Source organism: Astyanax mexicanus, chromosome 15 (genome assembly GCF_023375975.1).
Source record: "Astyanax mexicanus isolate ESR-SI-001 chromosome 15, AstMex3_surface, whole genome shotgun sequence".
Lineage (NCBI taxonomy): Eukaryota > Metazoa > Chordata > Actinopteri > Characiformes > Acestrorhamphidae > Astyanax > Astyanax mexicanus.
The window spans coordinates 1,736,431-1,762,137 of NC_064422.1; the positions used below are offsets into that span (position 1 = coordinate 1,736,431).

At 42.6% G+C, this 25,707-nt stretch overlaps 1 protein-coding gene across 6 annotated transcripts in view; it reads right to left on the reverse strand.

Annotated features, from left to right (window-relative positions):
• Window positions 1-25,707, reverse strand: part of adam11 (ADAM metallopeptidase domain 11) — a 174,339-nt gene that overhangs the window by 98,239 nt on the left and 50,393 nt on the right. For all 6 annotated transcript variants that reach the window (XM_049464714.1, XM_049464713.1, XM_049464715.1 and 3 more), the window contains 2 exons: window positions 3,900-3,976; window positions 3,011-3,077 (listed from right to left, as the gene is read on the reverse strand). In XM_049464714.1, the coding sequence (XP_049320671.1) occupies window positions 3,011-3,077; window positions 3,900-3,976 (144 nt within the window). The remainder of the gene's footprint in view (window positions 1-3,010; window positions 3,078-3,899; window positions 3,977-25,707) is intronic.

A 25,707-nucleotide genomic window follows, 5' to 3' on the forward strand; every position in this document is an offset into this window, starting at 1 on the left:
TAACACACACTCTATAACCTTACTCACAAAGACACCTTAGAGTGTGAATAAGCTTTACCAATTTGAAAAAAATCTTTGTCTATGATGAACTAATTAATTAATTGAAGTCCTGTGAAGGATCTGGAGGGCTTCTTCATACTCACTTACCAAGACTGTTTTCTAAAGAACCTACTGCCTACAGCTAAAGCTAAATGTGGTTCTGTACAAATCTCTCAGGCTGAGCCTCAGGTACTCTAGCGGACACTGAAAAACAGCAAGGTAAAGTGTGTAGGTGGGTGTGTACTGTGGTATGGTACGGTGGCTGGCATAGAGATTTGATTAATTGAATGCTGGAAAGCAAGTTACCATGGCTACAGATGTCTGTCAGTTAAATGTCCTGTTTGTGCACTACATTCACCATACAGACACACTTCCCTACTACTCATCCCACCAGATCAACTGCAGACACAACACAACTAAACAAGAGCATTTCCTGAGGGAAACTCAGAATGGTCTTCCACCTGGGTTGCAAGCAGCTTGTTATCGTTTCCCAAGTGCAGTTGCTATGGTGTCTTGGAGGGGTTGCTCAGATGTTGCCAAGAGGTTGTTTTGGTTCCCTATGTGGTTGGTTGGGTACTACTATCGTATTTGTATCAGTGGCAAATCCAAAGTGTGCACATATGGTTGCACTTCCTCTCCTACAGGAAGAAATCTGTAAAAGATCTGTTGCTATGTGAAGACATTACCTCCAATCAAAATGCTGTCTACAAGCACAAATCAATCACACAATCAGACTCTGCAATATGAGGGCAGAGTAGAGAAAATGAAAACCATCAAATCAATGTGAGCTTTCTAATAACTGTCACGCAGACTTGTTCTCCTTCCACACTACCGGACTCCATGTCCCAGAATTCCCCTGATTATGACATCAATAACAACCTTTCACCTTCACCCAATCGTGTTACGCTCCGACGCTCTGATTCACCAGTGTTCTGAGTTACTTCCGGTTTATTCTTGTCTAGTTCCTGTATTTAAGGCATCCGTTTGTAAACAAACACCGCGAGGTATTGCCGACTCATGTTGCGTACTAAGCGTTTTCCTGTGTTCTGTTTTTGCTTTCTCGTTAAGACCCTGTTTTCGGATTATCGGTTTATGTCTTTTGTTTTGCCCTTTCTGGATTTGATGTATGGTTGGACTGTTTCTCGGTTTCGAACTCGGACTGTATTTTTGACTACGTCTTCTGGTATCGGTGAGATCATTGTTTCACTGGCTTTTCTGTTAGCAGTATCTGTTAGCCTTCCTGCTAATAAACCTGTTTGTACTTTTAACTCGGCTCGCGTCACTCCTCACTACCTGGCGTTACAATAACTGCTAGGCCTTCACAACTGAGGACATAATCATTCTTCTCACTAAAATTATGAAAAATAACCATAATCCTGACTGTCAAATTTAAAACAGACTCAGTCCACTGCTTCTGCAGGTCCCCCAAGGTCTGGAATCGGCCCTTCTCCACAATCTTCCTCAGGGTCCGCTCACCTCTTCTCGTTCTGCAGCGTTTTCTGCCACACTTTTTCCTTCACACAGACTTCCCACTGAGGTGCCTTGATACAGCACTCTGGAAACAGACTATTCGTTCAGAAATCTCTTTCTGTGTCTTACCCTCTTGCTTGAGGGTGTCAGTGATGGCCTTCTGGACAGCAGTCAGGTCGGCAGTCTTACCCATGATTGCGGTTTTGAGTAATGAACCAGGCTGGAAGTTTTTAAAAGCCTCAGGAATCTTTTGCAGGTGTTTAGAGTTAATTTGTTGATTCAGATGATTAGGTTAATAGCTCATTTAGAGAACCTTATAATGATATGCTAATTTTGTGAGATGGGGTTTTCATAAGCTGTATGCCAAAATCATCAGTATTAAAACAATAAAAGACCTGAAATATTTCAGTTGGTGTGCTATGAATCTAAAATTTATGAAACTTTAATTTTTAGCATTTTATTATGGAAAAGAATGAACTTTATTACAATATGCTATTTTTTGGAGAAGGACCTGTAGCTTTGTTCTGCCTAATACATATATACTGTAGGCCTATTTAAGAATTATAAAAACCCTTTACATTACAATGATACCATAAAATGTGGTGGATTATATAATTATTTAATACACTTGTTGTTCAGTTTAGAAAACTGTAAAGATTTTGCATTGTTTTGACTTGCAACACAACCTGACATAAAATAGCATGTTTTTCAAAGAACAGTAAATAAAACAATACAGTGATGCAATGAAAATGTTGAGCACATAATTATATAAATATTAAACGAACACTTATGATTTTTTTTTTTAAATGTGCAACATTTAGTGTTTAAAAACTAGTATAACTGTCAGCTACACAACTTTAAACAAAAAATCTAGTTTTCAAAAGGCCAGCATTTAACTTTGTACAAAAAAATGCGACAAATGCATTTGTATGTTTGTTCAAACTGTATGCTAAGTTCTTTTTTGAGTTCAGTGAGAGAAATCGAGCCTTTTGGGCTTGAACAAGTGCATTACTGTCAGGCTGAATATCTGATGTTTGGTATTCCATTACTCCAAAATGATACATCAATATCACTTGAAACATATATCTTGAATACATGAAAAAAAAGAACTTTAAGAATTTATTGGTGTGATATGATTACCCTTTGATTTTCATGTTTTATAAGACTACAAACTCTTGTCTTATTCTTCAATATTACTACATAAGATGGAAAGATACATAATAATTACAATTAACAATATTCTTCAATACTTTTTTGTTATCATTTGATAACTATTGACAAACATTTCTACACTGATCTACAGATGGGCAGTTGTGTTTCTGGTGTGTATTTGTTAATTAGACCTGATTAAATTATGTTTATTTAGCGGGGAAACTAGGGTACACATTGCTACAGTGTAGCTGAAAACCTAGGGTCTAGACTGTGTGCAGGGTATGCGTAGGCTGGGGCAAAGATTTGACACAGAACTAGAAATTGGCCTTAGGAGTGAGCCTCTTCTAACCTGATTCTCTGAAGGTGTTCCATTCTCCTCAAAATTTCGTTCCACATAGTCTGAGGACAAGAGATCACTGCAAAGAGAAAATACACACATTTATGATCTTAGCTGGACAGATGGAGAGTCTAACTACACATGCTAAAACATTCGATACACAGGATTCAAGGAATTGGAGATTTTATGTAAATATAAATGCCCAAAATCCCTCCTGAGATGTAAGCAAACCTGGTCACCAACTACATGAAACGCCTGAAATCTGTGTTTACCTGGTCACGTTTTGCCTGAGGACCAAATACTTATTTTACCTGGTATTCTGTCTCTCTCACTCACACTATTGTATCACCTCAACAAAGCCTGGAATGTTCATGCAGGGCAGGTTAGTTTATTGGACCCAAATTCTGACAATGTTCCTCAACAGAACTCCAGGCTACTGTCCAGTGTTGAAGAGTTTGTGTCCACTGCTGCCTGTTGTTGATAGACAGAAGTGGAAGCTGACATGGTCTTCTCCTTTTGGAGTGTATTCACCTTATATTGAATGGCTAATTCATTCTGGGAAACATTTCTACTCACCACAGTTGTACAGAGGGGTCATCGGAGTTACAGTAGCTTTTCTTTACATCATCAGTTCTAGAAATATTTAAACCAGCTCTAACAACACATTCAAAAACACTAAGATCAGATTTTTTTTCTTATGATTGGTGTAAAAATGACCTTTAACTACTGCAGAACCAAATAAGCTAACAGCATGAATAAGTAGGTGTACCATTCTTTCTTATAAAGCGTAGTCACATCAGCCACCATCAAAAGACAAGGAAAGCAACAGGGTAGTCAATCATGAGTCAGGATCCCTCTCTTTTAGTCGTGTGAGATAGAAAATCATCAGTAATGTACTTACTGGTTGAGCTCCAGGTCCAGAATAAAAGGTGTCCCAAAGGCCTGAACCATGAAGGAGATCTGTGCCAAATGAACTGGCTATAGAGAGAGAGATAAACAGAAAGACAGGGGGAGAGAGAAAAAGAGAAATGAGCAGAAACATCAATGTTCTGCCATTTGTATTTTGACATGGTCATGACACGTTAACAGTCATCTACATTTGTTAGAACACATAGTATGTACAGTATATACTGTATTTGTGTCAGTCAAAAGTTATTGGCATTAGTGAGCTTTGATGAGGTGGTAATAATAATAATAATAATAATAATAATAATTATTATTATTATTATTATTATTATTATTATACATTCTATTTGTAACACACTTTACATTTAAAACAAATCTCAAAGTGCTACATTGCAGAAGCGTCATTATAGAAACATCACTATAAAACCCACAAACTACTTTACAATAGAGCATCTAATTACTCTACATAAAAAAAAAAATATATAGGTTCTGCTAACAGAAAGGTTTTTAGTCCTTTTTTGAAGCTCAGATGGTCAGGGAGAGCATTCCATAAGCGAGGGGCAGCAGCAGAGAAGGCCCGATCCCCCATGGTGCTGAGTTTAGTTTGGAGGGGAGGTGGTGATTTGTGTTTGCAGAAAGTAGGGACCGTGATGAAGTCAGTGGAGTGAGGAGTTCTTTCAGATAAGCCGGAGCGTTGCCGTATATGCACTGGTGGGTGGGGATGGGAACATTGTATTTAATCATAGCAGAGATGGGGAACCAATGATCATCAGGATCTGAGCTGCGCTGTTTTGAACGTAATGTAGCCTCTGAAGACTCCTGACAGGAATCCCAATGAGAAGTGCATTGCAGTAGTCGAGTCTAGAGGAGATGAACACGTGGACCAGTTTTTCTTAGCATCAGATATGGTCAGAGTTTTTTGGCAATGTTTCTGAGGTGGTGAAAGGAGATCTTGCACAGGTGTTTAATATAAGTCTCAAAGATGAGGTGAGGGTCAAACCTCACGCCAAGATTGATAAGGAGATAACAACTGATAAGGAGAATGGAATGTTGTGGCCAGAGAATGTGGTACTGGTTATTGGGGTTGATAGAGTTTGATTAGAAATGCCAATCAAAATTGCCTCTGTTTTGGCCCTATTTAACTGGAGAAAGCTGTGCTCCATCCACTCCTGTATATCTTTTAGATGTGGTGGAAAGTTGTGCTACTGATAATGATGGAAAGGGTGCACAGGAGTATGTATCCATTTTGAGATGGAGTTGCATGTCATCAGCGTAGCAGTGAAATGAGATTCCATGATGTCTGATGATGTATAAGCATGTATATAGTAAAGAGGACGGGGCCAAATACTGACCCCTGGGGGACTCCACAGGTCACAGTGTGTGTCTGAGATCTTGTCTTTCCTAATGTTAAATATTCTGTCCTGTCAGTCAGATAAGACTGAAACCAATTTAAGGCAGTGTTTGTAAGTCCAATGGTATGTTGAAGCCGATTAAGAAGATGCCATGGTCGACTCCTGGATTTGCAGCAGACAAATCCAGGAGAATGAGAAGGGAAGGTTCTCCACTGTCTGCTGCCATCAGGAGGTCATTTGAAACCTTAATCAAAGCTGTTTCTGTGCTGTGAGCAGAACGGAAACCAGACTGAAGTTTTCTAAAAAGGTTGTTATGTTTAGGATGATTCTGAAGATCATTTGCAACTACATTTTCCTGTACTTTAGAGAGAAATGGAAGGTTGGACATGGGTCTGTGGTTTGCGAAGATGTCCGGATCAAGAGAAGGTTTTTTGAGAATTGGCCTGATTATGGCAGCCTTTAGAGGAAATGGATCATGCCCAGCCTGAACAGAGTGGTTTAAAACCATGGTGATCATAGGACTTATGGCAAAGATGTTACCAGATGTAACCATGTTACCAGATCCAGGGCACAGGTAAAGGTGAAGGTGGAGGTAGATTTGCCTGTAATGACTAAGTTAACAGCTGTGCCTCGTCAAGAGTTCATTATTTGAATGTCTTCTTGCCCTCTTAATGTGTTTGAGAGCACCAGTTGTGTTGTGAAGAGGTAAAGTTGGTATACAGTGAAAAGCCCAGGAAGAGCACAGGATAAGTTAATTAGAATTAAGGTAACAGCACCCCAGATAAGAGCACCTAAATGCTTCATAGTCTGAATGACCTCATTATTCCTTTACAATGGTAAAAAAAAATGAATGAAAAGGTGTGGCCGAACTTTTGACTTGTACTGTATATATAGTGAGTACACCCGTCACATTTTTGTAAATATTGTATTATATCTTTTCATGGGACAACACTATATGACATTTATAACATCACTCTCTCTCTCAGTTGTGCCAGCTTGCTTCAAACTGGCCAGCGAGTGAGTAAGCGAGTGAGAGAGTGAGAGCCCTCTTTGCAATCAAGAAAAAATTTCACAAAATAAACATACCAATTAAAATCTGGTGTAAGATATTTGATATTGTTATTGCGCCTATTGCGCTGTATGGAAGTGAGGTTTGGGGACCACTCAGTAAACTCGACTACACTAGATGGGACAAGCATCCCACAGAGACCGGCAGAATTAGGCCGATTTTCACTTATCACAGCAATTCAAAAAAGAGCTTTAACATTTTGGAACCATTTGAAATTTAGTAATGAGGAAACCCTGCAGTTTAAAGCAGTGAAAACCCAAGAGCTCAGTCCTAAACCCAGTCCCCATTGTCAGCTGGTTCTGAGATTAACTAACCCACTGACCCCTAACACACCACAGCCTCAGTCCAGCACTGCTGACCAAAGTCCAATCAGAGTCCACCCAATCATCAAACAGACCAAATCAGACTATCTACAACACTGGGACAACCACACCAGAACCCAGTCCAAATTACAATGCTATCGGGCCCTAAACAGACCGTATGAATTAGCAGAGTATCTCTACACCGTCAGAGATCCACAGCAGAGACAGATCCTGACCAAGTACCGGCTCAGTGACCACAGCCTGGCCGTAGAGACCGGCAGGTATAAACAGTCCTGCTGCCCAGAGAAGAACGAGTGTGTGGTCACTGTGAGAGCGGTGAGGTCGAGACAGAACTGCACTTCCTCCTGCACTGTACAAAATATAACCTTATTTATGTCACGTCTCTAGCCTCTCCTTTCACACTCCCAAACTCCATTTCCCATGAACCCACTGGTGATGACGTCACTGTCAGCCGCTCATCTTCACCCAATCGCGTTACGCTCCCCCGTTCAGAGTCACCTGTGTTCTAAGTTGTTCCGGTTCATAGTAATTCTAGGTTTTGTATATATAGGGTTCTGTTAGCATATGTTCTTTGCGAGGTATTGTCGACTCATGTTGCGTACTGAGCGTTTTTCCAAACCTTTTTCTGCCTGCCCTTTTGTTATGACCCTTTTTTCATTATTATGGATTTTGCCTTTTGTCTTTGCCCTTATCGGATTTGTTGTATTATCGGACTGTCTCTCTGGCTTCGGATTTTGGACTGTTTCCTGTACTACGTCCTCTGTTTATACTGTGAGTTCTGTTCGATCTGTTATCTGGCTGTGTTATCCTGTTTATGGCTCTGTAAATAAACCAGTCTTTACCTTTTATTCGGCAAGCATCACCCCTATCTGTCTGGTGTTTCAATTAAAAACAATTTCACCCAAAAACTTAGAAATACCCACCCAACCCTAAAAACCCTGAGCGAATGTGAATTACTAAAAATATTCCTTGGTGAAAGAAAAACAGCACATATGTGGCAACTTGTCACCGCCTGAAGGACAGTGAGTAACTCCCCTAATAAACAACTGTTAATATTATTATACTTGATGATTATTATTACTATTGTCATTATTATTGTTGTTTTTACTATTATCATTGTTATTATTATTATTGTTGTGATTTTTTTTTTATTTTTTTTATTTTAATTTATTGATGTTTATGTTAACATTTTCATCGTTGTTACACTATCAGTTCAGTTTTGACATTTGTGTGCTTTGGCAACATTGTTTTTTAAAACAGTCATGCTAATAAAGCCAATTTGAATTTGAATTTGAGAGAGAGTGAGTCAGCGAGCGAGAGAGCATGAATGAGTGAGCGAGCGAGTGAGTGAGAGCTAGTGAGTGAGTGAGTGAGAGAGTGAGAGCTAGTGAGTAAGTGAGTGAGAGAGTGAGAGCTAGTGAGTGAGAGAGTGAGTGAGAGATCTAGTGAGTGAGTGAGAGTGAGAGAGTGAGTGAGAGATCTAGTGAGTGAGTGAGAGTGAGTGATTGAGTGAGAGAGTGAGTGAGTAAGTGAGCGAGAGAGTGAGAGAGCTAGTGAGTGAGTGAGTGTGTGAGAGTGAGTGAGTGAGAGCTAGTGAGTAAGTGAGCGAGTGAGAGTGAGCGAGTGAGTGAGAGCTAGTAAGTAAGCGAGTGAGTGAGTGAGAGCTAGTGAGTGAGTGAGTGAGAGAGCTAGTGAGTAAGTAAGTGAGTGAGAGAGTGAGTGAGAGCTAGTGAGTGAGTAAGAGAGAGAGTGAGAGCTAGTGAGTAAGTGAGTGAGAGCTAGTGAGTGAGTGAGTGAGAGCTAGTGAGTGAGTGAGTGAGAGCTAGTGAGTGAGTGAGTGAGAGAGCTAGTGAGTGAGTGAGTGAGAGTGAGCGAGTGAGTGAGTGAGAGTGAGCGAGTGAGTGAGAGCTAATGAGTAAATAAGTGAGTGAGAGAGTGAGTGAGTGAGCGAGCGAGAGAGTGAGAGCAAGTGAGTGAGTGAGTGAGTAAGTGAGTAAGTGAGTGAGTGAGAGTGAGCGAGTGAGCGAGAGCTAGTGAGTAAGTAAGTGAGTGAGTGAGTGAGAGCTAGTGAGTGAGTGAGTGAGAGAGCTAGTGAGTGAGTGAGCGAGAGCTAGTGAGTAAGTAAGTGAGTGAGTGAGTGAGAGCTAGTGAGTGAGTGAGTGAGAGAGCTAGTGAGTGAGTGAGCGAGAGAGCTAGTGAGTAAGTGAGTGAGTGAGTGAGTGAGAGCTAGTGAGTGAGTGAGAGCTAGTGAGTGAGTGAGCGAGAGAGCTAGTGAGTAAGTGAGTGAGTGAGTGAGTGAGAGCTAGTGAGTGAGTGAGAGCTAGTGAGTGAATGAGCGAGAGAGCTAGTGAGTAAGTGAGCGAGAGAGCTAGTGAGTAAGTGAGTGAGTGAGTGAGAGCTAGTGAGTGAGTGAGAGCTAGTGAGTGAGTGAGTGAGAGCTAGTGAGTGAGTGAGTGAGTGAGAGCTAGTGAGTGAGTGAGTGAGTGAGAGCTAGTGAGTGAGTGAGTGAGTGAGAGCTAGTGAGTGAGTGAGTGAGTGAGAGCTAGTGAGTGAGTGAGCGAGTGAGTGAGTGAGAGCTAGTGAGTGAGTGAGAGCTAGTGAGTGAGTGAGCGAGAGAGCTAGTGAGTAAGTGAGTGAGTGAGTGAGTGAGAGCTAGTGAGTGAGTGAGTGAGAGAGCTAGTGAGTGAGTGAGCGAGAGAGCTAGTGAGTAAGTGAGTGAGTGAGTGAGTGAGAGCTAGTGAGTGAGTGAGAGCTAGTGAGTGAGTGAGCGAGAGAGCTAGTGAGTAAGTAAGTGAGTGAGTGAGTGAGAGCTAGTGAGTGAGTGAGTGAGAGAGCTAGTGAGTGAGTGAGCGAGAGAGCTAGTGAGTAAGTGAGTGAGTGAGTGAGTGAGAGCTAGTGAGTGAGTGAGAGCTAGTGAGTGAGTGAGCGAGAGAGCTAGTGAGTAAGTGAGTGAGTGAGTGAGTGAGTGAGAGCTAGTGAGTGAGTGAGAGCTAGTGAGTGAGTGAGTGAGAGCTAGTGAGTGAGTGAGTGAGTGAGAGCTAGTGAGTGAGTGAGTGAGTGAGAGCTAGTGAGTGAGTGAGTGAGTGAGAGCTAGTGAGTAAGTGAGTGAGTGAGTGAGTGAGAGCTAGTGAGTGAGTGAGTGAGAGAGCTAGTGAGTGAGTGAGTGAGTGAGAGCTAGTGAGTGAGTGAGTGAGAGAGCTAGTGAGTGAGTGAGCGAGAGAGCTAGTGAGTAAGTGAGTGAGTGAGTGAGTGAGAGCTAGTGAGTGAGTGAGTGAGAGAGCTAGTGAGTGAGTGAGAGAGAGCTAGTGAGTAAGTGAGTGAGTGAGTGAGTGAGAGCTAGTGAGTGAGTGAGTGAGAGAGCTAGTGAGTGAGTGAGTGAATGAGAGCTAGTGAGTGAGTGAGTGAGAGAGCTAGTGAGTGAGTGAGCGAGAGAGCTAGTGAGTAAGTGAGTGAGTGAGTGAGTGAGAGCTAGTGAGTGAGTGAGTGAGAGAGCTAGTGAGTGAGTGAGCGAGAGCTAGTGAGTAAGTAAGTGAGTGAGTGAGTGAGAGCTAGTGAGTGAGTGAGTGAGAGAGCTAGTGAGTGAGTGAGCGAGAGAGCTAGTGAGTAAGTGAGTGAGTGAGAGCTAGTGAGTGAGTGAGTGAGAGAGCTAGTGAGTGAGTGAGCGAGAGAGCTAGTGAGTAAGTGAGTGAGTGAGTGAGTGAGAGCTAGTGAGTGAGTGAGTGAGAGAGCTAGTGAGTGAGTGAGCGAGAGAGCTAGTGAGTAAGTGAGTGAGTGAGTGAGTGAGAGCTAGTGAGTGAGTGAGTGAGAGCTAGTGAGTGAGTGAGTGAGAGTGAGTGAGTGAGAGAGCTAGTGAGTGAGTGAGCGAGAGCTAGTGAGTAAGTAAGTGAGTGAGTGAGTGAGAGCTAGTGAGTGAGTGAGTGAGAGAGCTAGTGAGTGAGTGAGCGAGAGAGCTAGTGAGTAAGTGAGTGAGTGAGAGCTAATGAGTAAATAAGTGAGTGAGAGAGTGAGCGAGCGAGAGAGTGAGAGCAAGTGAGTGAGCTAGTGAGTAAGTGAGTAAGTGAGTGAGTGAGAGTGAGCGAGTGAGCAAGAGCTAGTGAGTGAGTGAGTGAGCTAGTGAGTAAGTGAGTAAGTGAGTGAGTGAGAGTGAGTGAGTGAGAGAGCTAGTGAGTGAGTGAGCGAGAGCTAGTGAGTAAGTAAGTGAGTGAGTGAGTGAGAGCTAGTGAGTGAGTGAGTGAGAGAGCTAGTGAGTGAGTGAGCGAGAGAGCTAGTGAGTAAGTGAGTGAGTGAGTGAGTGAGTAAGTAAGTGAGTGAGTGAGAGCTAGTGAGTGAGAGCTAGTGAGTGAGAGCTAGTGAGTAAGTGAGTGAGTGAGTGAGTGAGTAAGTAAGTGAGTGAGTGAGAGCTAGTGAGTGAGAGCTAGTGAGTGAGAGCTAGTGAGTGAGAGCTAGTGAGTGAGAGCTAGTGAGTAAGTGAGTGAGTGAGTGAGTGAGTAAGTAAGTGAGTGAGTGAGAGCTAGTGAGTGAGAGCTAGTGAGTGAGTGAGTGAGTGAGAGCTAGTGAGTGAGAGCTAGTGAGTGAGTGAGTGAGTGAGAGCTAGTGAGTGAGAGCTAGTGAGTGAGTGAGTGAGTGAGTGAGAGCTAGTGAGTGAGAGCTAGTGAGTGAGTGAGTGAGTGAGAGCTAGTGAGTGAGAGCTAGTGAGTGAGTGAGTGAGTGAGAGCTAGTGAGTGAGAGCTAGTGAGTGAGTGAGTGAGTGAGTGAGAGCTAGTGAGTGAGTGAGTGAGAGCTAGTGAGTGAGAGCTAGTGAGTGAGTGAGTGAGAGCTAGTGAGTGAGTGAGTGAGAGCTAGTGAGTGAGAGCTAGTGAGTGAGTGAGTGAGAGCTAGTGAGTAAGTGAGTGAGAGCTAGTGAGTGAGAGCTAGTGAGTGAGTGAGTGAGAGCTAGTGAGTGAGTGAGTGAGAGCTAGTGAGTGAGAGCTAGTGAGTGAGTGAGTGAGAGCTAGTGAGTAAGTAATAGAGTACAGAGAAATTATAGTACTCCCACAGAAGCTGAGCACAATACGTCAGGGTAGACGCTCAGGGGGATAATAATGTGGTACAAATCAAATCTTCATGTAGCTATAGAAATTCTAAAAACAGGGAAATATCATATTTGGATTAAAATCAGAAACTCTGTAATCTGCTCACAGTAGGACATTTTCCTCTGCGCCATTTACATTCCTCCACCAGAGTCCCCATACTACACAGAAGACATGTTTTCTGAGCTAGAGAAGGAGGTGTGCCATTTCCAGGCCAAGGGAAATGTGCTTGTGTGTGGGGACCTGAACGCCAGAACAGGGACAAGCCTGACTTTATACCCTCACAAAAAGATCATTCTAACTTATCATATCTTATTAACAATAATTCTTTTTACCTCCCCAGAAACAGCCATGACAGCGTAGTAAACAGAAACGGAAGAGACCTCCTGCAGCTCTGTCAAAGCCTGGGTCTGTACATTGTCAACGGTAGGACACGAGGGGACTCTTTAGGAAGATACACATTTTGCTCACCTCTTGGGAACAGTACAGTAGATTACATGATCACAGATTTAGATCCTTTCTCTCTCAGTGCATTCACTGTAAAACCACTAACCCCTCTGTCTGATCACAGTCAAATTACTGTGTTCATTAAAAGGACAGAGACTAACAGCACAGCACACACTCAGCCCAGTAAGCTGTACAACATCCGGAGACCGTACAGATGGGCCCAAAACAGCACAGAAGAGTTCCAGAAAACAATCAGCACCCAAGAAATTCAAACTCAGTTAGACACCTTTCTGGATACCATATATTATCACAGTAAAGAAGAAGTCAATCTGGCAGTAAAAAATCTAAATACAATATTCAAAAACACACATCAGAAAAAGCTAATTTAAAAATTATTAATACATCAAAACCTAAGCTTAAAAAAGAAGATAACTGGTTTGACCAGGAGTGCCAAAACATACGTAAGGAACTAAGGAAATGATCAAATCAAAAGCACCGTGACCCAAACAACAAACAAACATACGCCTTCTTTACTGTGAGACATTAAAACAGTATAAACGTACACTCAGAACCAAAAAAGCCCAGCACACTCACAAACAACTGACACTAATTGAGGAGTCAATCAAAACCAATCAATTTTGGGAAAACTGGAACAACCTTAAAAAAAGAGACCGTGAAGTATTGGCTATACAAAATGGAGATATTTGGACGAACCACTTCCAGACACTTTTCAGAAAAATAGAGACAAATTCAAATCCACAGCAAAATAATATAAACAAAAAGCTTAAAGAATTAGAATTAGCTGTTAAAGATAATCAAAACCAATTAGACTTCTCAATTACTGCGCAGGAACTTAAAGAAAAGATTAACAAACTAAAACCAAAGAAAGCAAGTGGGCCAGACGGCATATTAAATGAAATGATAAAAAGTTCAAGTTCTAAATTATAGCTGGCAATTGTGAAATTATTTAACCTGGTTCTGAGTGTAGGTTACTTCCCTGAAATCTGGAACTATGGACTTATAACACCAATCTTTAAAAATGGAGATAAATTCGACCCCAATAATTACCGAGGCATCGGTGTGAACAGTAATCTGGGGAAGAACAGCAGGTCTACAGCAGAACCTGGACCAAAAACACATATTTAAATTAGGTACAAATAATATTGAATATTAAAAAAACTACAATTATTTAGGTATTACAATCAGTTCATCTGGAAACTTTACATTGGCAGTGAATGAACTGAAAGGAAAAGCCCGCAGAGCTTTCTACGCCATAAAACAACAAATTCCTGTAGAAATTCCAATTAGAATTTGGTTAAAAATATTTGAGTTTGTAATTCAACCTATTGCCCTTTATGGCAGTGAAGTGTGGGGTCCGCTTACAAACCAAGAATTTAGTAAATGGGACAAACATCCAATTGAGACCCTGCATGCAGAATTCTGTAAAATTATTCTGAAGGTTCACAGAAACACCCCAAACAATGCATGCAGGGCAGAATTAGGCCAATTTCCACTGATTTTAAAAATACAAAAAAGGGCAATCAAATTCTGGACACATTTACAACACAGCGACCCCCACTCTTACCATTATAAATCTCTGCAGTACCAAGAGTTGAGCAAAGACACCAGTCCCCTCACTCAGCTGGTCCTGAAGCACAGTTCTACACTCACACACATTAACACACTTACACACACAGCTCTAACACACACTAACACCCCACACACTCAGGACCAGACACCAATCAGATTCAACCAAATTACAAAACAACTCCAACAAAACTACATCAGCTATTGGGAAACTCAAACTAAATCTCAGAGTAAACTACAGTGTTATTCGGCCCTAAACCGTCAGTACAGAGCAGCGGAATACCTGAGCACCCTGACTGACCCCAAACTGAGGTCCACCCTGACCAGGTACAGACTCAGTGCCCACAGCCTGGCCATAGAGACGGGCAGGCACAAGAAATCCTGCTGCCCAAAGAGCAGAGAGTGTGCCCACACTGCCCACTGAACAGACCAGAGACAGAGCTGCACTTCCTTACAGAATGTCCCAAATATACCCAGATTAGAACCCAATTCTACACCAAATTCACCCACAAATTACCTGCATTTAAAAACATCCCCGATCCAGAAAAACTCCCCTACCTGCTGGGGGAACACAGTGAGTGCTGCACTCTGGCAGCGCAGTACGTCCAGGCCTGCCACAGCCTGAGGGACAGTGAGTGACCACAGATACACTGCTGTACAGAACTACAAGCTCCATTACTCTTTATTATAAATCATATGTTTTTTTTTTCTTATAGTAATTAATTTAATTGTTTACTTAAACTTGTGTTCAAATTAACCTGTACAGTTATCTTATGTTAAATTTTGTCAGGAATATATATATTTGTTAATCACAGCTTTGGCAATACAAATGTGAATATTTGTCATGCTAATAAAGCAAATTTGAATTGAATTGAATTGAATTGAATTGAATTAAGTGAGAGTGAGTGAGTGAGCGAGTGAGTGAGTGAGAGAGTGAGTGAGAGAGAGAGTGAGTGAGAGAGTGAGTGAGAGAGAGTGAGTGAGAGAGTGAGTGAGAGAGAGTGAGTGAGTAAATGAGTGAGTGAGCGAGCAAGTGAGAGCTAGTGAGTGAGTGAGAGAGTGAGTGAGAGCTAGTGAGTGAGTGAGAGAGTGAGTGAGAGCTAGTGAGTAAGTGAGGGAGTGAGCGAGTGAGTGAGTGAGAGCTAGTGAGTAAGTGAGAGAGTGGGTGTGCGAGCGAGTGAGAGAGCTAGTGAGTAAGTAAGTGAGTGAGAGAGTGAGTGAGAGCTAGTGAGTGAGAGAGAGAGTGAGTGAGAGAGTGAGTGAGAGAGAGAGTGAGTGAGAGCTAGTGAGTGAGTGAGAGAGTGAGTGAGAGCTAGTGAGTGAGAGAGAGAGTGAGTGAGAGAGTGAGTGAGAGAGAGAGTGAGTGAGAGCTGGTGAGTAAGTGAGAGAGTGGGTGTGCGAGCGAGTGAGAGAGCTAGTGAGTAAGTAAGTGAGTGAGAGAGAGAGTGAGTGAGAGCTGGTGAGTAAGTGAGCGAGTGAGAGCTAGTGAGTGAGAGAGAGAGTGAGTGAGAGAGTGAGTGAGAGAGAGAGTGAGTGAGAGCTGGTGAGTAAGTGAGCGAGTGAGAGCTAGTGAGTGAGAGAGAGAGTGAGTGAGAGAGTGAGTGAGAGAGAGAGTGAGTGAGAGCTGGTGAGTAAGTGAGCGAGTGAGAGCTAGTGAGTGAGAGAGAGAGTGAGTGAGAGAGTGAGTGAGAGAGAGAGTGAGTGAGAGCTGGTGAGTAAGTGAGCGAGTGAGAGCTAGTGAGTGAGAGAGAGAGTGAGTGAGAGAGTGAGTGACCCCCGACCCCACGCCCAGCCCCCTCCCCTCACACACCCAGAGCAGCAGTGTCTGTGCAGCGCATACAGGACTGCCTCGCCCTGCTGGAGCTGGAGATCATAGAGTTTAAAGAGAATAAACTACAGGAGAACGACACTATCCAACAACTGAGAAACGAACTGAACGAGTTTAAGCAGGAGAGCAGAACAAAAATCAGAAATCTTCAGACAAGCCAGACTGAACTAAAACAACAAAACAGTGTTCTAGAACAAGAGCTGAACAGAGTAAAACAAATATTAAAAGAGCAAGAAACTCTGATCTGTAACCTCCAACAACACCTAGTAATGCCAGTACATCCTCACAGCCAATCAGCAAGCTCACAGTCAGAGAGCAGCCAGTCAGACTCTCAGACCACCAAGAACAGCTTCAACTTCACAACAGCCACACAGGCTAGCCCCAGCCCATCAGACCGGCAGCCAGGTACTGCACCAGCCCCACAGCCAGCTAGCTCACCAGCCCCACAGCCAGCTAGCTCACCAGCCCCACAGCCAGCTAGCTCACCAGCCCCACAGCCAGGAAGCCCACCAGCCCAGGTCAGCTTCAGCCCACAGCCAGGTCCTGCACCAGCCCCACAGCCAGGAAGCCCACCAGCCCAGGTCAGCTTCAGCCCACAGCCAGGTCCTGCACCAGCCCCACAGCCAGGAAGCCCACCAGCCCAGGTCAGCTTCAGCCCACAGCCAGGTCCTGCACCAGCCCCACAGCCAGGAAGCCCACCAGCCCAGGTCAGCTTCAGCCCACAGCCAGGTCCTGCACCAGCCCCACAGCCAGACAGCCCCCAATTCTCACAAGAATCAACCATAGGGAGACCTACATCTCCACATCCTCCCAAAACTGCAGTTCTTATTGACTCCAACGGTAAATTTCTGCACCACCGAAAACTGTTCCCCACTCACAGAGTAGCAAAGTTTTGGTGTCCGACCACAGACAGCGCAATGAAGCTACTCTGTCAGTCGATGCTACATGACCCACAGAACATTGTAATTCACACGGGTACAAATGACCTGCATTCAAAAAGAGAGAGAGTGGCAGATTCCCTCAAAAAGGTAGCAGAGAAGGCCCACATAGAATTTCCAGAAGCAGAAATTACTATCTCTACACTGCTCCCTAGAAAAGATATTTCTGATGAGTTCATTAACAGCATAAATCAGGACATCATCACATTCTGTGCCATCATCCCAAAGGTCAAAGTTGTGGCCCACCCAACTCTACATGATGGCTACCTGTACGATCATGTACATCTTGATCAGGAGGGAATCAGACTTTTTGCTAATGATCTTAAAAATGCAACACTCGGAAAAGCCCCACCCATGCACAAACACGACAGAACTCAATCACATTACCATGCCCCGCCCAGCAGAGCCCCATCCAGCAGAGCCCCATCCAGCAGAGCCCCGCCCAGCAGAGCCCCGCCCAGCAGAGCCCCGCCCAGCAGAGCCCCATCCAACAGAGCCCCGCCCAGCAGAGCCCCGCCCAGCAGAGCCCCACCCAGCAGAGCCCCACCCAGCAGAGCCCCACCCAGCAGAGCCCTGCCCAGCAGAACTCCGCACAACAGAGCCCCGCCCAGCAGAGCTCCACACAACCCACATGAACATGAAATTGACAATATTCCTAACTGGTACCATCCACCTCCACATGTACTCACATATTCAGAGGTTGTTCAAGGTAAAAAACACTCAACCTCAGACATCACTGAAGTATGTCAACTGCTTCACCACATCTGTAAAATACTGGCATAATCTACAATTCTAAATATGAAGAAAGGTTGAAAATGATTTTGTAAATATAGTCTGCATATAAATGTGGAAATATTGAGAATATTTCTAACAATAATCTCAAATTCAATAATATTTTTTAATTAGTTTAGAATATAAACATTTCTTACATTTATTAAACATACTTACCTTTATACTTACCTATAAACATACTTTTATACATTCAATCACATTTTCACCTCTGTATACTTACCTTTTTAACCAACTTTTTATAACCAATGAAATCTCTTTCTATAAGTTCCTGGAATATTCAGGGTCTGTATTCATCCCTCTTAGGAAACAAAGCTTTAAATGCTGAATTCCTCAAAGCAATCACCAATCAGGACATTGTTATTTTGATCGAAACGTGGTGTCGATCAGATGTAGATACTCACTGTCCTTCAGGCTACAGGGAAATCCTTCTACCCTCTTATAAAAATTCAAAAATAAAACATGGCAGAGACTCAGGTGGGGTCATTGTGTGGTATAAAGAGAGCCTAATCTCAGATATAGAAATGATCAAAAAAGAACTCACGCATGTTTGGCTAAAACTAAAAAAAGGATTCATTAACTCTGACCTGTACATATGTGCAGCGTATACACCCCCTGTAGAATCCCCCTACTTTAATGAGGAATTCTTTAACAACCTCCACACAGAAATCAGCCATTTCCAGGCTCAGGGCAATGTGCTGTTGTGTGGAGACTTTAATGCCAGGACAGGTTCAGAACCTGATTTTATAGATAGTGACGGGAACAATCATATATTTAAGGCCTCTCCATACCTGACCCCGACAGTAACCATTCGTTTAAATCCGGACCCTGTGCTCAATAAAAATGGTAAGGAGTTAGTGCAGATCTGTCGAGGCCTAGGCCTGTACATGCTTAACGGTCGGATCCGAGGAGACTCCTTAGGCCGGTTCACCTACTGCTCAGCTCTTGGGTCTAGTGTAGTCGACTATGCCATTACTGACATGGACCCCTCCTCCATCAGTGCATTCACTGTCAGACCACAGTTACCACTATCAGACCACTGCCAAATTAATGTGTTTCTAAAAAGAGTTCTCCAATCAGAGAAACCCCAAGAGCCCAACCAACTAATCCAAATCAATCCGGCTTTCAAATGGACTCCTAACAGTGTGTCTGAATTTACCAAAGCAACCAGTTCTGCAGAGATCACTAACCTTATTAACATGTTCCTAACAACAGAGTTCCAAACTAACCAAAAAGATCTTAATCTGGCAGTAAATCAAATAAATCAAATTTATAACAAATGTGCAATCAAGGGGAACCTCACTAAAATAAAACAATACAAAAAAAGACCCCAGAATAAAAACTGGTTTGATAAAGAATGTGAAATTATACGAATACAACTTAGGCAACTCTCTAACCAAAAACACAGAAAACCACAAAACCCTGAACTGAGACAAAAATACAATGAAACACTTAAACAATATAAGAAAACTTTATATCAGAAAAAACAACAACACTATAACAAAACCCTACAAGAAATTGAAGATTCAATTAACCAAAACCAATTCTGGGAAAAATGGAACTCATTGAACAGCAAACAAAATCAGGATATTCCAATTCAGAATGGAGACATATGGAAAACCTACTTTGAACATTTATTTAAAGAAACAACAAATCTTACCCCCCACCAAAAACATATCCAGGATGAATTAGAACATTTAGAATTGGCAATTAAAAACAACCAAAACCCCCTTGATTACCAAATTACCCCAAAAGAATTGGCAGACGCGCTCCAAAATCTAAAAACAAAGAAAGCTTGTGGCCCTGACAGCATCAGGACTGAGATGTTAAAGAACAGCTCTCCTGATCTGCACAGGGCCGTACTAAAACTCTTTAACCTGGTTCTTAAAGCTGGCTGCTTTCCTGACTCCTGGAACAGGGGGCTTATTTCCCCGATCTACAAGAGTGGAGACAAATTCGACCCCAACAACTACCGAGGCATCTGTGTGAGCAGTAACCTGGCGAAGGTTTTCTGCTGTATCATTAACGCCCGGATACAGGCCTTCCTTGCCGAACACAGCGTCCTGAGTAAGAGTCAGATTGGCTTTTTACCAAAACACCGCACTACTGATCATATTTACACCCTACACACCCTAATCCACCAGCACGTCCACCAAAACACCAACAGTAAAATATATGCATGCTTTGTTGACTTTAAAAAAGCATTTGATTCTATTTGGCACACTGGACTCTTTTATCAGGTTCTAAAATGTGGTGTAGGGGGTAAAGTATATGATATCATTAAATCTATATACCTAAACAACAAGTGCGGAGTTAAATTAGGCAACAAAAGAACAGAATACTTCACTCAAGGGCGCGGGGTGAGACAGGGCTGCAGCTTGAGTCCAACCCTGTTCAATATCTATATAAACCAGTTAGCGGTGTTACTGGAACAATCTGCAGCCCCTGGATTCACTCTCAACAACACGGAAGTCAAATTCCTGCTCTATGCAGATGACCTGGTGCTGCTGTCCCCCACAGAACAGGGGCTACAGCAGCAGCTGGACCTGCTGGAGCAATACTGTCAGAACTGGGCCCTGACAGTCAATCTGGACAAAACCAAAATTGTAATCTTCCAAAAAAAAGCCAAGTCTCAGAAAAACAGCCACCTTTTCACTCTGGGAAACACCGCCCTAGAGCACTCATTACACTACGATTACCTGGGCCTGAAAATCAGCGCCTCAGGAAACTTTGATCTGGGAGTGAATGCACTAAAGGAAAAGGCCAGAAGAGCCCTCTTTGCAATCAAGAAAAAATTCCACAAAATAAACATACCAATTAAAATCTGGTGTAAGATATTTGATAGCGTTATTGCGCCTATTGCGCTGTATGGAAGTGAGGTTTGGGGACCACTCAGCAAACTCGACTATACTAGATGGGACAAGCATCCCACAGAGACCCTGCATGCTGAATTCTGCAGGAATATACTAAAAGTTCAAAGAAAAACACCAACAAACGCATGCAGGGCAGAATTAGGCCGATTTCCACTTATCATAGCAATTCAAAAAAGAGCTTTAAAATTTTGGAACCATTTGAAATTTAGTAATGAGGAAACCCTGCAGTTTAAAGCAGTGAAAACCCAAGAGCTCAGTCCTAAACCCAGTCCCCTCTGTCAGCTGGTTCTGAGATTAACTAACCCACTGACCCCTAACACACCACAGCCTCAGTCCAGCACTGCTGACCAAAGTCCAATCAGAGTCCACCCAATCATCAAACAGACCAAATCAGACTATCTACAACACTGGGACAACCACACCAGAACCCAGTCCAAATTACAATGCTATCGGGCCCTAAACAGACCGTATGAATTAGCAGAGTATCTCTACACCGTCAGAGATCCACAGCAGAGACAGATCCTGACCAAGTACCGGCTCAGTGACCACAGCCTGGCCGTAGAGACCGGCAGGTATAAACAGTCCTGGCTGCCCAGAGCGGAACGAGTGTGTGGTCACTGTAAGAGCGGTGAGGTCGAGACAGAACTGCACTTCCTCCTGCACTGTACAAAATATAACCTTATTAGAAATAATTTCACCCAAAAACTTAGAAATACCCACCCAAACCTAAAAACCCTGAGCGAATGTGAATTGGCAAAAATATTTCTTGGTGAAGGAAAAACAGCACCTCTTGCGGCTAAATATGTGGCAACTTGTCACCGCCTGAAGGACAGTGAGTAACTCCCCTAATAAACAACTGTTAATATTATTATACTTGATCATTATAATCACTATAATTTTTTTATTATTACTATTGTTATTATTATTGTTGTTTTTACTATTATCATCATTGTTGTTATTATTATTATTGTGATTTTTTTATTATTATTTTTATTATTATTATTATTATTATTATTATTATTATTCTTTCTTTAATTAATTGATGTTTATGTTTCATCGTTGTTTCACTATAGGTTCGGTTGTGATATTTGTGTGCTTTGGCAACATTGTTTTTTTTTAAAACCGTCATGCTAATAAAGCCAATTTGAATTTGAATTGAATTTGAATTTGAGTGAGAGAGAGAGTGAGTGAGAGAGTGAGTGAGAGAGAGAGTGAGTGAGAGAGTGAGTGAGAGAGTGAGTGAGAGAGAGAGTGAGTGAGAGAGTGAGTGAGAGAGAGAGTGAGTGAGAGCTGGTGAGTAAGTGAGCGAGTGAGAGCTGGTGAGTAAGTGAGCGAGTGAGAGCTAGTAAGTAAGTGAGGGAGTGAGCGAGTGAGTGAGTGAGAGCTAGTGAGTAAGTGAGGGAGTGAGTAAGTGAGCGAGTGAGAGCTAGTGAGTAAGTGAGGGAGTGAGCGAGTGAGTGAGAGAGATTTGATTTTAAAACAGACACTTTTACTCAACTAAGCATACAAACAGAGCAAGTATAATTAGGGAAAAATCCCTTCTAATGAAAAACACTATACATATTCAACTCCAAGGGTTGGCGAGAATCAACTCCCCCTCCTCCACCCTGCAGAGAATGCCCTTAAGGCACCACTCTAATTCAAACACTTCAACATTGTTCATGGCTCTGTAAAACCCAAACTCAAAAACGAGCCATGAACAAAGGTAAAACCTCTTGACCTGACCTGTGTTCAATTTTATTCCTTCTGGAACTATAGATTTCCAGTTTTGCATCACCAACTATAAAATTCAGCAGTTGCCATTTTTAGACGTTGCATTTGATTGTAACCAGCATCAAAGATAAACACACAAGAAGTAAAACACACCCCAAATTTCAGGAATAGAAATCTCAGTGTGGTAAAGAGGGAGCCGAGCCTCGAGCATTCTAGAAAACAGTGAAAGATAGTCTCTCTGAGCCCACAAAACACACACGTATTACAAACTTCTGGATTAATAATAGAAACAAAATAACCCATGTAATATTCTCCATTGGAGATCACCAGATCTTTTTGTGAGTGGTGGCTTATACAGTACTCTCCAGACAGGCCGCCTGTCCGTCTCTAACCGCAGCTTGTCCCTCCTCACTGTGTCAGGCCGACCATTTAACACTGCCTTTTTAAAAACCTTTACACAACATCTGTATAAAATCTTGCCAGACAAAGTGTGAAGGTCCAAGTCCTGGAGGCCAGAGAGCTCCAACGATGGACCAGATGTATTGTCCATAACTGGTGCAAAAGCAGTCTTAGGGAAAGGATCTATTATGCACTACAGTCCCATTTCCATAATCACGTAGTAAGGACAGTTCGTCTACGGAGAGTCTGTCCATCCATGCATCCACAATCATCCTGGTGTGACGAATGGATCTATGCCCTAGCACAGATGCCACAGCCTGGACATCAGCAGAGTCCGATCAAGCAGTTTTACCATCCTCGAAGCACAGAGCATCCGAGTGAGACCCATGGCATCGTCATTCGAAACATCTAGACAAGCTCCTCTAATCAAGGGCTCCTCATGCAGCCAGTGGACCGAGTCATTCTCCAGTCTTTGAATCTTAAAATGTCCGCACACTTTAAAAAAGTCCACGATAGAAAATATGTAATCCATTTAAACGCAACTGTTACGGATAGAGATATTTTGGTGGGGGTTTGAGCATTATTGTATTTTTTTTTTCTCCCCTCTTGTGTTTTCTTTTGAGTGACAGGTCATTGGAGTGAGGGCCATCTTTGTGTGACGTGGCTGTTGTGGATTGGTGAAATCGGCTGCGCAGATGACATCTTTTTCACTTCTTGGTAGAAGTTGGTAGAACTTCAGGTTCTGCCCGAGTCCTCTGAGTTTGTTTTACCGGTATCTGACGCTCTGGAGGTGGGTGTGGCGACTGAGGCTGTGGATAATGCTGCCTTGCGGATGGGGTCTGTGGTTGGCGCAGAGGCAGCAGCTTCAGTTCCACCTTCAGGTGATGATCCGGCCAGTCCCAGCAGCGATGCTGTTTTGGCCATACAACTTAAAGAGCTTGATTTGAAGGTGAAACGACAGGAGTATGAAACCCAGCTGCTTCGGTTACGGGAGGTTGAACTGCAAACAGACAAGATTGTAAAACTGCGTAAGCTTGAATTGGAGGCAGCATCGAGACCTGTTCCTAAACCGAGATCTTTTTTTGCACCTGTCGTACCTGCTGCTGCTAGTACTCCTAGGCTGGAGGATCCGACAAGTGTGGTTCCAGTTACACAGAGTTCTCCAGTGTTTGATGTGAGTAGACACATTAATTTAGTTCCTTTATTTAGGGAAGCAGAGGTGGACGCTTACTTCACCTTATTTGAACGTGTTGCTGCCACTTTACACTGGCCAAAAGAGGTATGGTCATTGTTACTACAGAGTAGATTAGTGGGAAAAGCTCAGGAAGTGTGTTCATCTCTATCTATTGACCAAAGTTTAAATTATGACGTTGTGAAGGCAACGGTTTTAAGAGCCTATGAATTGGTGCCAGAGGCATATAGACAGAAATTTAGAGCCAATAGGAAAAATGTCAACCAAACATATGTTGAATTTGCACATGAGAAAAAAGCGCTGTTTGAAAAGTGGCTAAGTGCTAATAAAGTTACTAACATGGAGCAATTGAAAGAATTACTTTTACTTGAGGCGTTTAAGGAGTGTTTGTCTGAAAATGTTGTTATATACCTAAACGAACGAAAAGTCACTTCTGCTGCAGACGCTGCCGTGCTTACTGATGAATTTGTTCTGACGCATAAAACGGTCTTTTCTTCTCCGCCAGAGAAGGAAAAAAGAGCGCCCCGATTTTTCTGCGCGGATAAAAGTGAACAAGATCTTTCTCATATTAACGTGTCGAAATCCAATAAAGATGTGTAAATTTAACAATTATGTAGATTTATCATCCACATTTTTAGCATCTTCTCCAGAAAAGGTGGATTGTACACTGAATGTACCATTGGATAGTTCTGTGTTTGAAGTGGAGAAAAGTTGTGATGTTCCAGTTTTAATGGGAAGAGACAAATTGGAGGCACAGAAGCTAGATCCCACTTTAGATAAATGCCGTAGTGTTGCGGTAGAAAATGTTAAAAATTGAAAAAGTAGCGTTGCCTACTACCTTGATGGTGGCATTTTAATGCGTAAATGGTCGCCCTGGTCCCTGCCATGTACCGTTCACAGATCTTAGCTTTGGCCCATGATCACGTCCTTTCTGGACATTTAGGCATAACTAAGACTTATGAACGAATTTTGCGTTTTTTCTTTTGGCCCGGACTGAAGACTGATGTTCGGAAATACTGTCAGTCATGTTCCGTCTGTCAAGTAGCTGGAAAGCCGAATCAGATAATTCCACACGCTCCGTTGTATCCTATACCTGTAGTGGGTGAACCCTTTGAACGCATTATTTTGGATTGTGTTGGTCCGTTGCCAAAATCTAAGTCCAGTCATCAGTATTTACTGACTATTATGTGTGCAAATACACGGTATCCAGAAGCTATTCCATTGAGAACAATAAAAGCTAAAACTGTTACTAAAGCTTTGGTGAAGTTTTTTACTACTTTCGGTCTGCCAAAGGTAGTTCAAACAGACCAAGGGTACAGAAGGTACAGAAACAATTGGCCGTGTCGCATAAAATCTCTAGTGCGTTCCATCCTGAATCTCAAGGGGCCTTAGAGAGGTTTCACCAGACACTAAAGTCTATGTTGCGCACGTATTGTCTGGAAACCGGTAAGGAATGGGATGAGGGTGTTCGTGAAACAGTCCAAGAGTCAACTGGTTTCAGTCCTGCTGACTCACACTGTCAGGGGTCCTCTTGGACTTTTTCGTGAGGAGATGATAAACGAAGAAAAAACTTCGCAAAATGTGTTAGACTATGTCAGTGATTTTCGTGAGCGTCTTCAAAATGCCTGCGCACACGCGCAAAAACATATGGAGTCTTCTCAAAAGAAGATGAAACGGCAGTTTGATAAAAGCGCAGTAAAACGAGCATTTAATGTCGGGGGTCAGTGTTGGCTCGTCTTTACAAGCCAGATTTTCCGGACCGTACACAGTAGAATCCAAACTGAGTGAAACGAATTACATTATTCGTACACCTGATCGAAGGAAAAAGACTCGTTTATGTCATGTTAATATGTTAAAATCATATGTGACTCGAGATGTGACACAGAAGCCAAGGGATATACAAAATGACCAGTTAACAGACGTCAAGTCAACTGTTATTTCGGTTGCTGTGGCTGAGGGAGTGCCTGATGATGATGGCATACACATGAAAGATGTTCCTTTTCCTTGTGCTCGTCTTAATAACTCTGCTATATTGAGTGAATTGGATTCCTATTTGTCTTGCCTGTCATTATGTGAGAGAGAAGACATTAAGTTGTTGTTGGCAGATTATAAAAGTCTGTTTTCTGACGTGCCTTCTCAAACTCATGTTGTTAAACACGACATTGACGTTGGTGATGCCCGCCCTATTAAGCAGCACGCTTACCGTTGTAACCCACATAAGCGA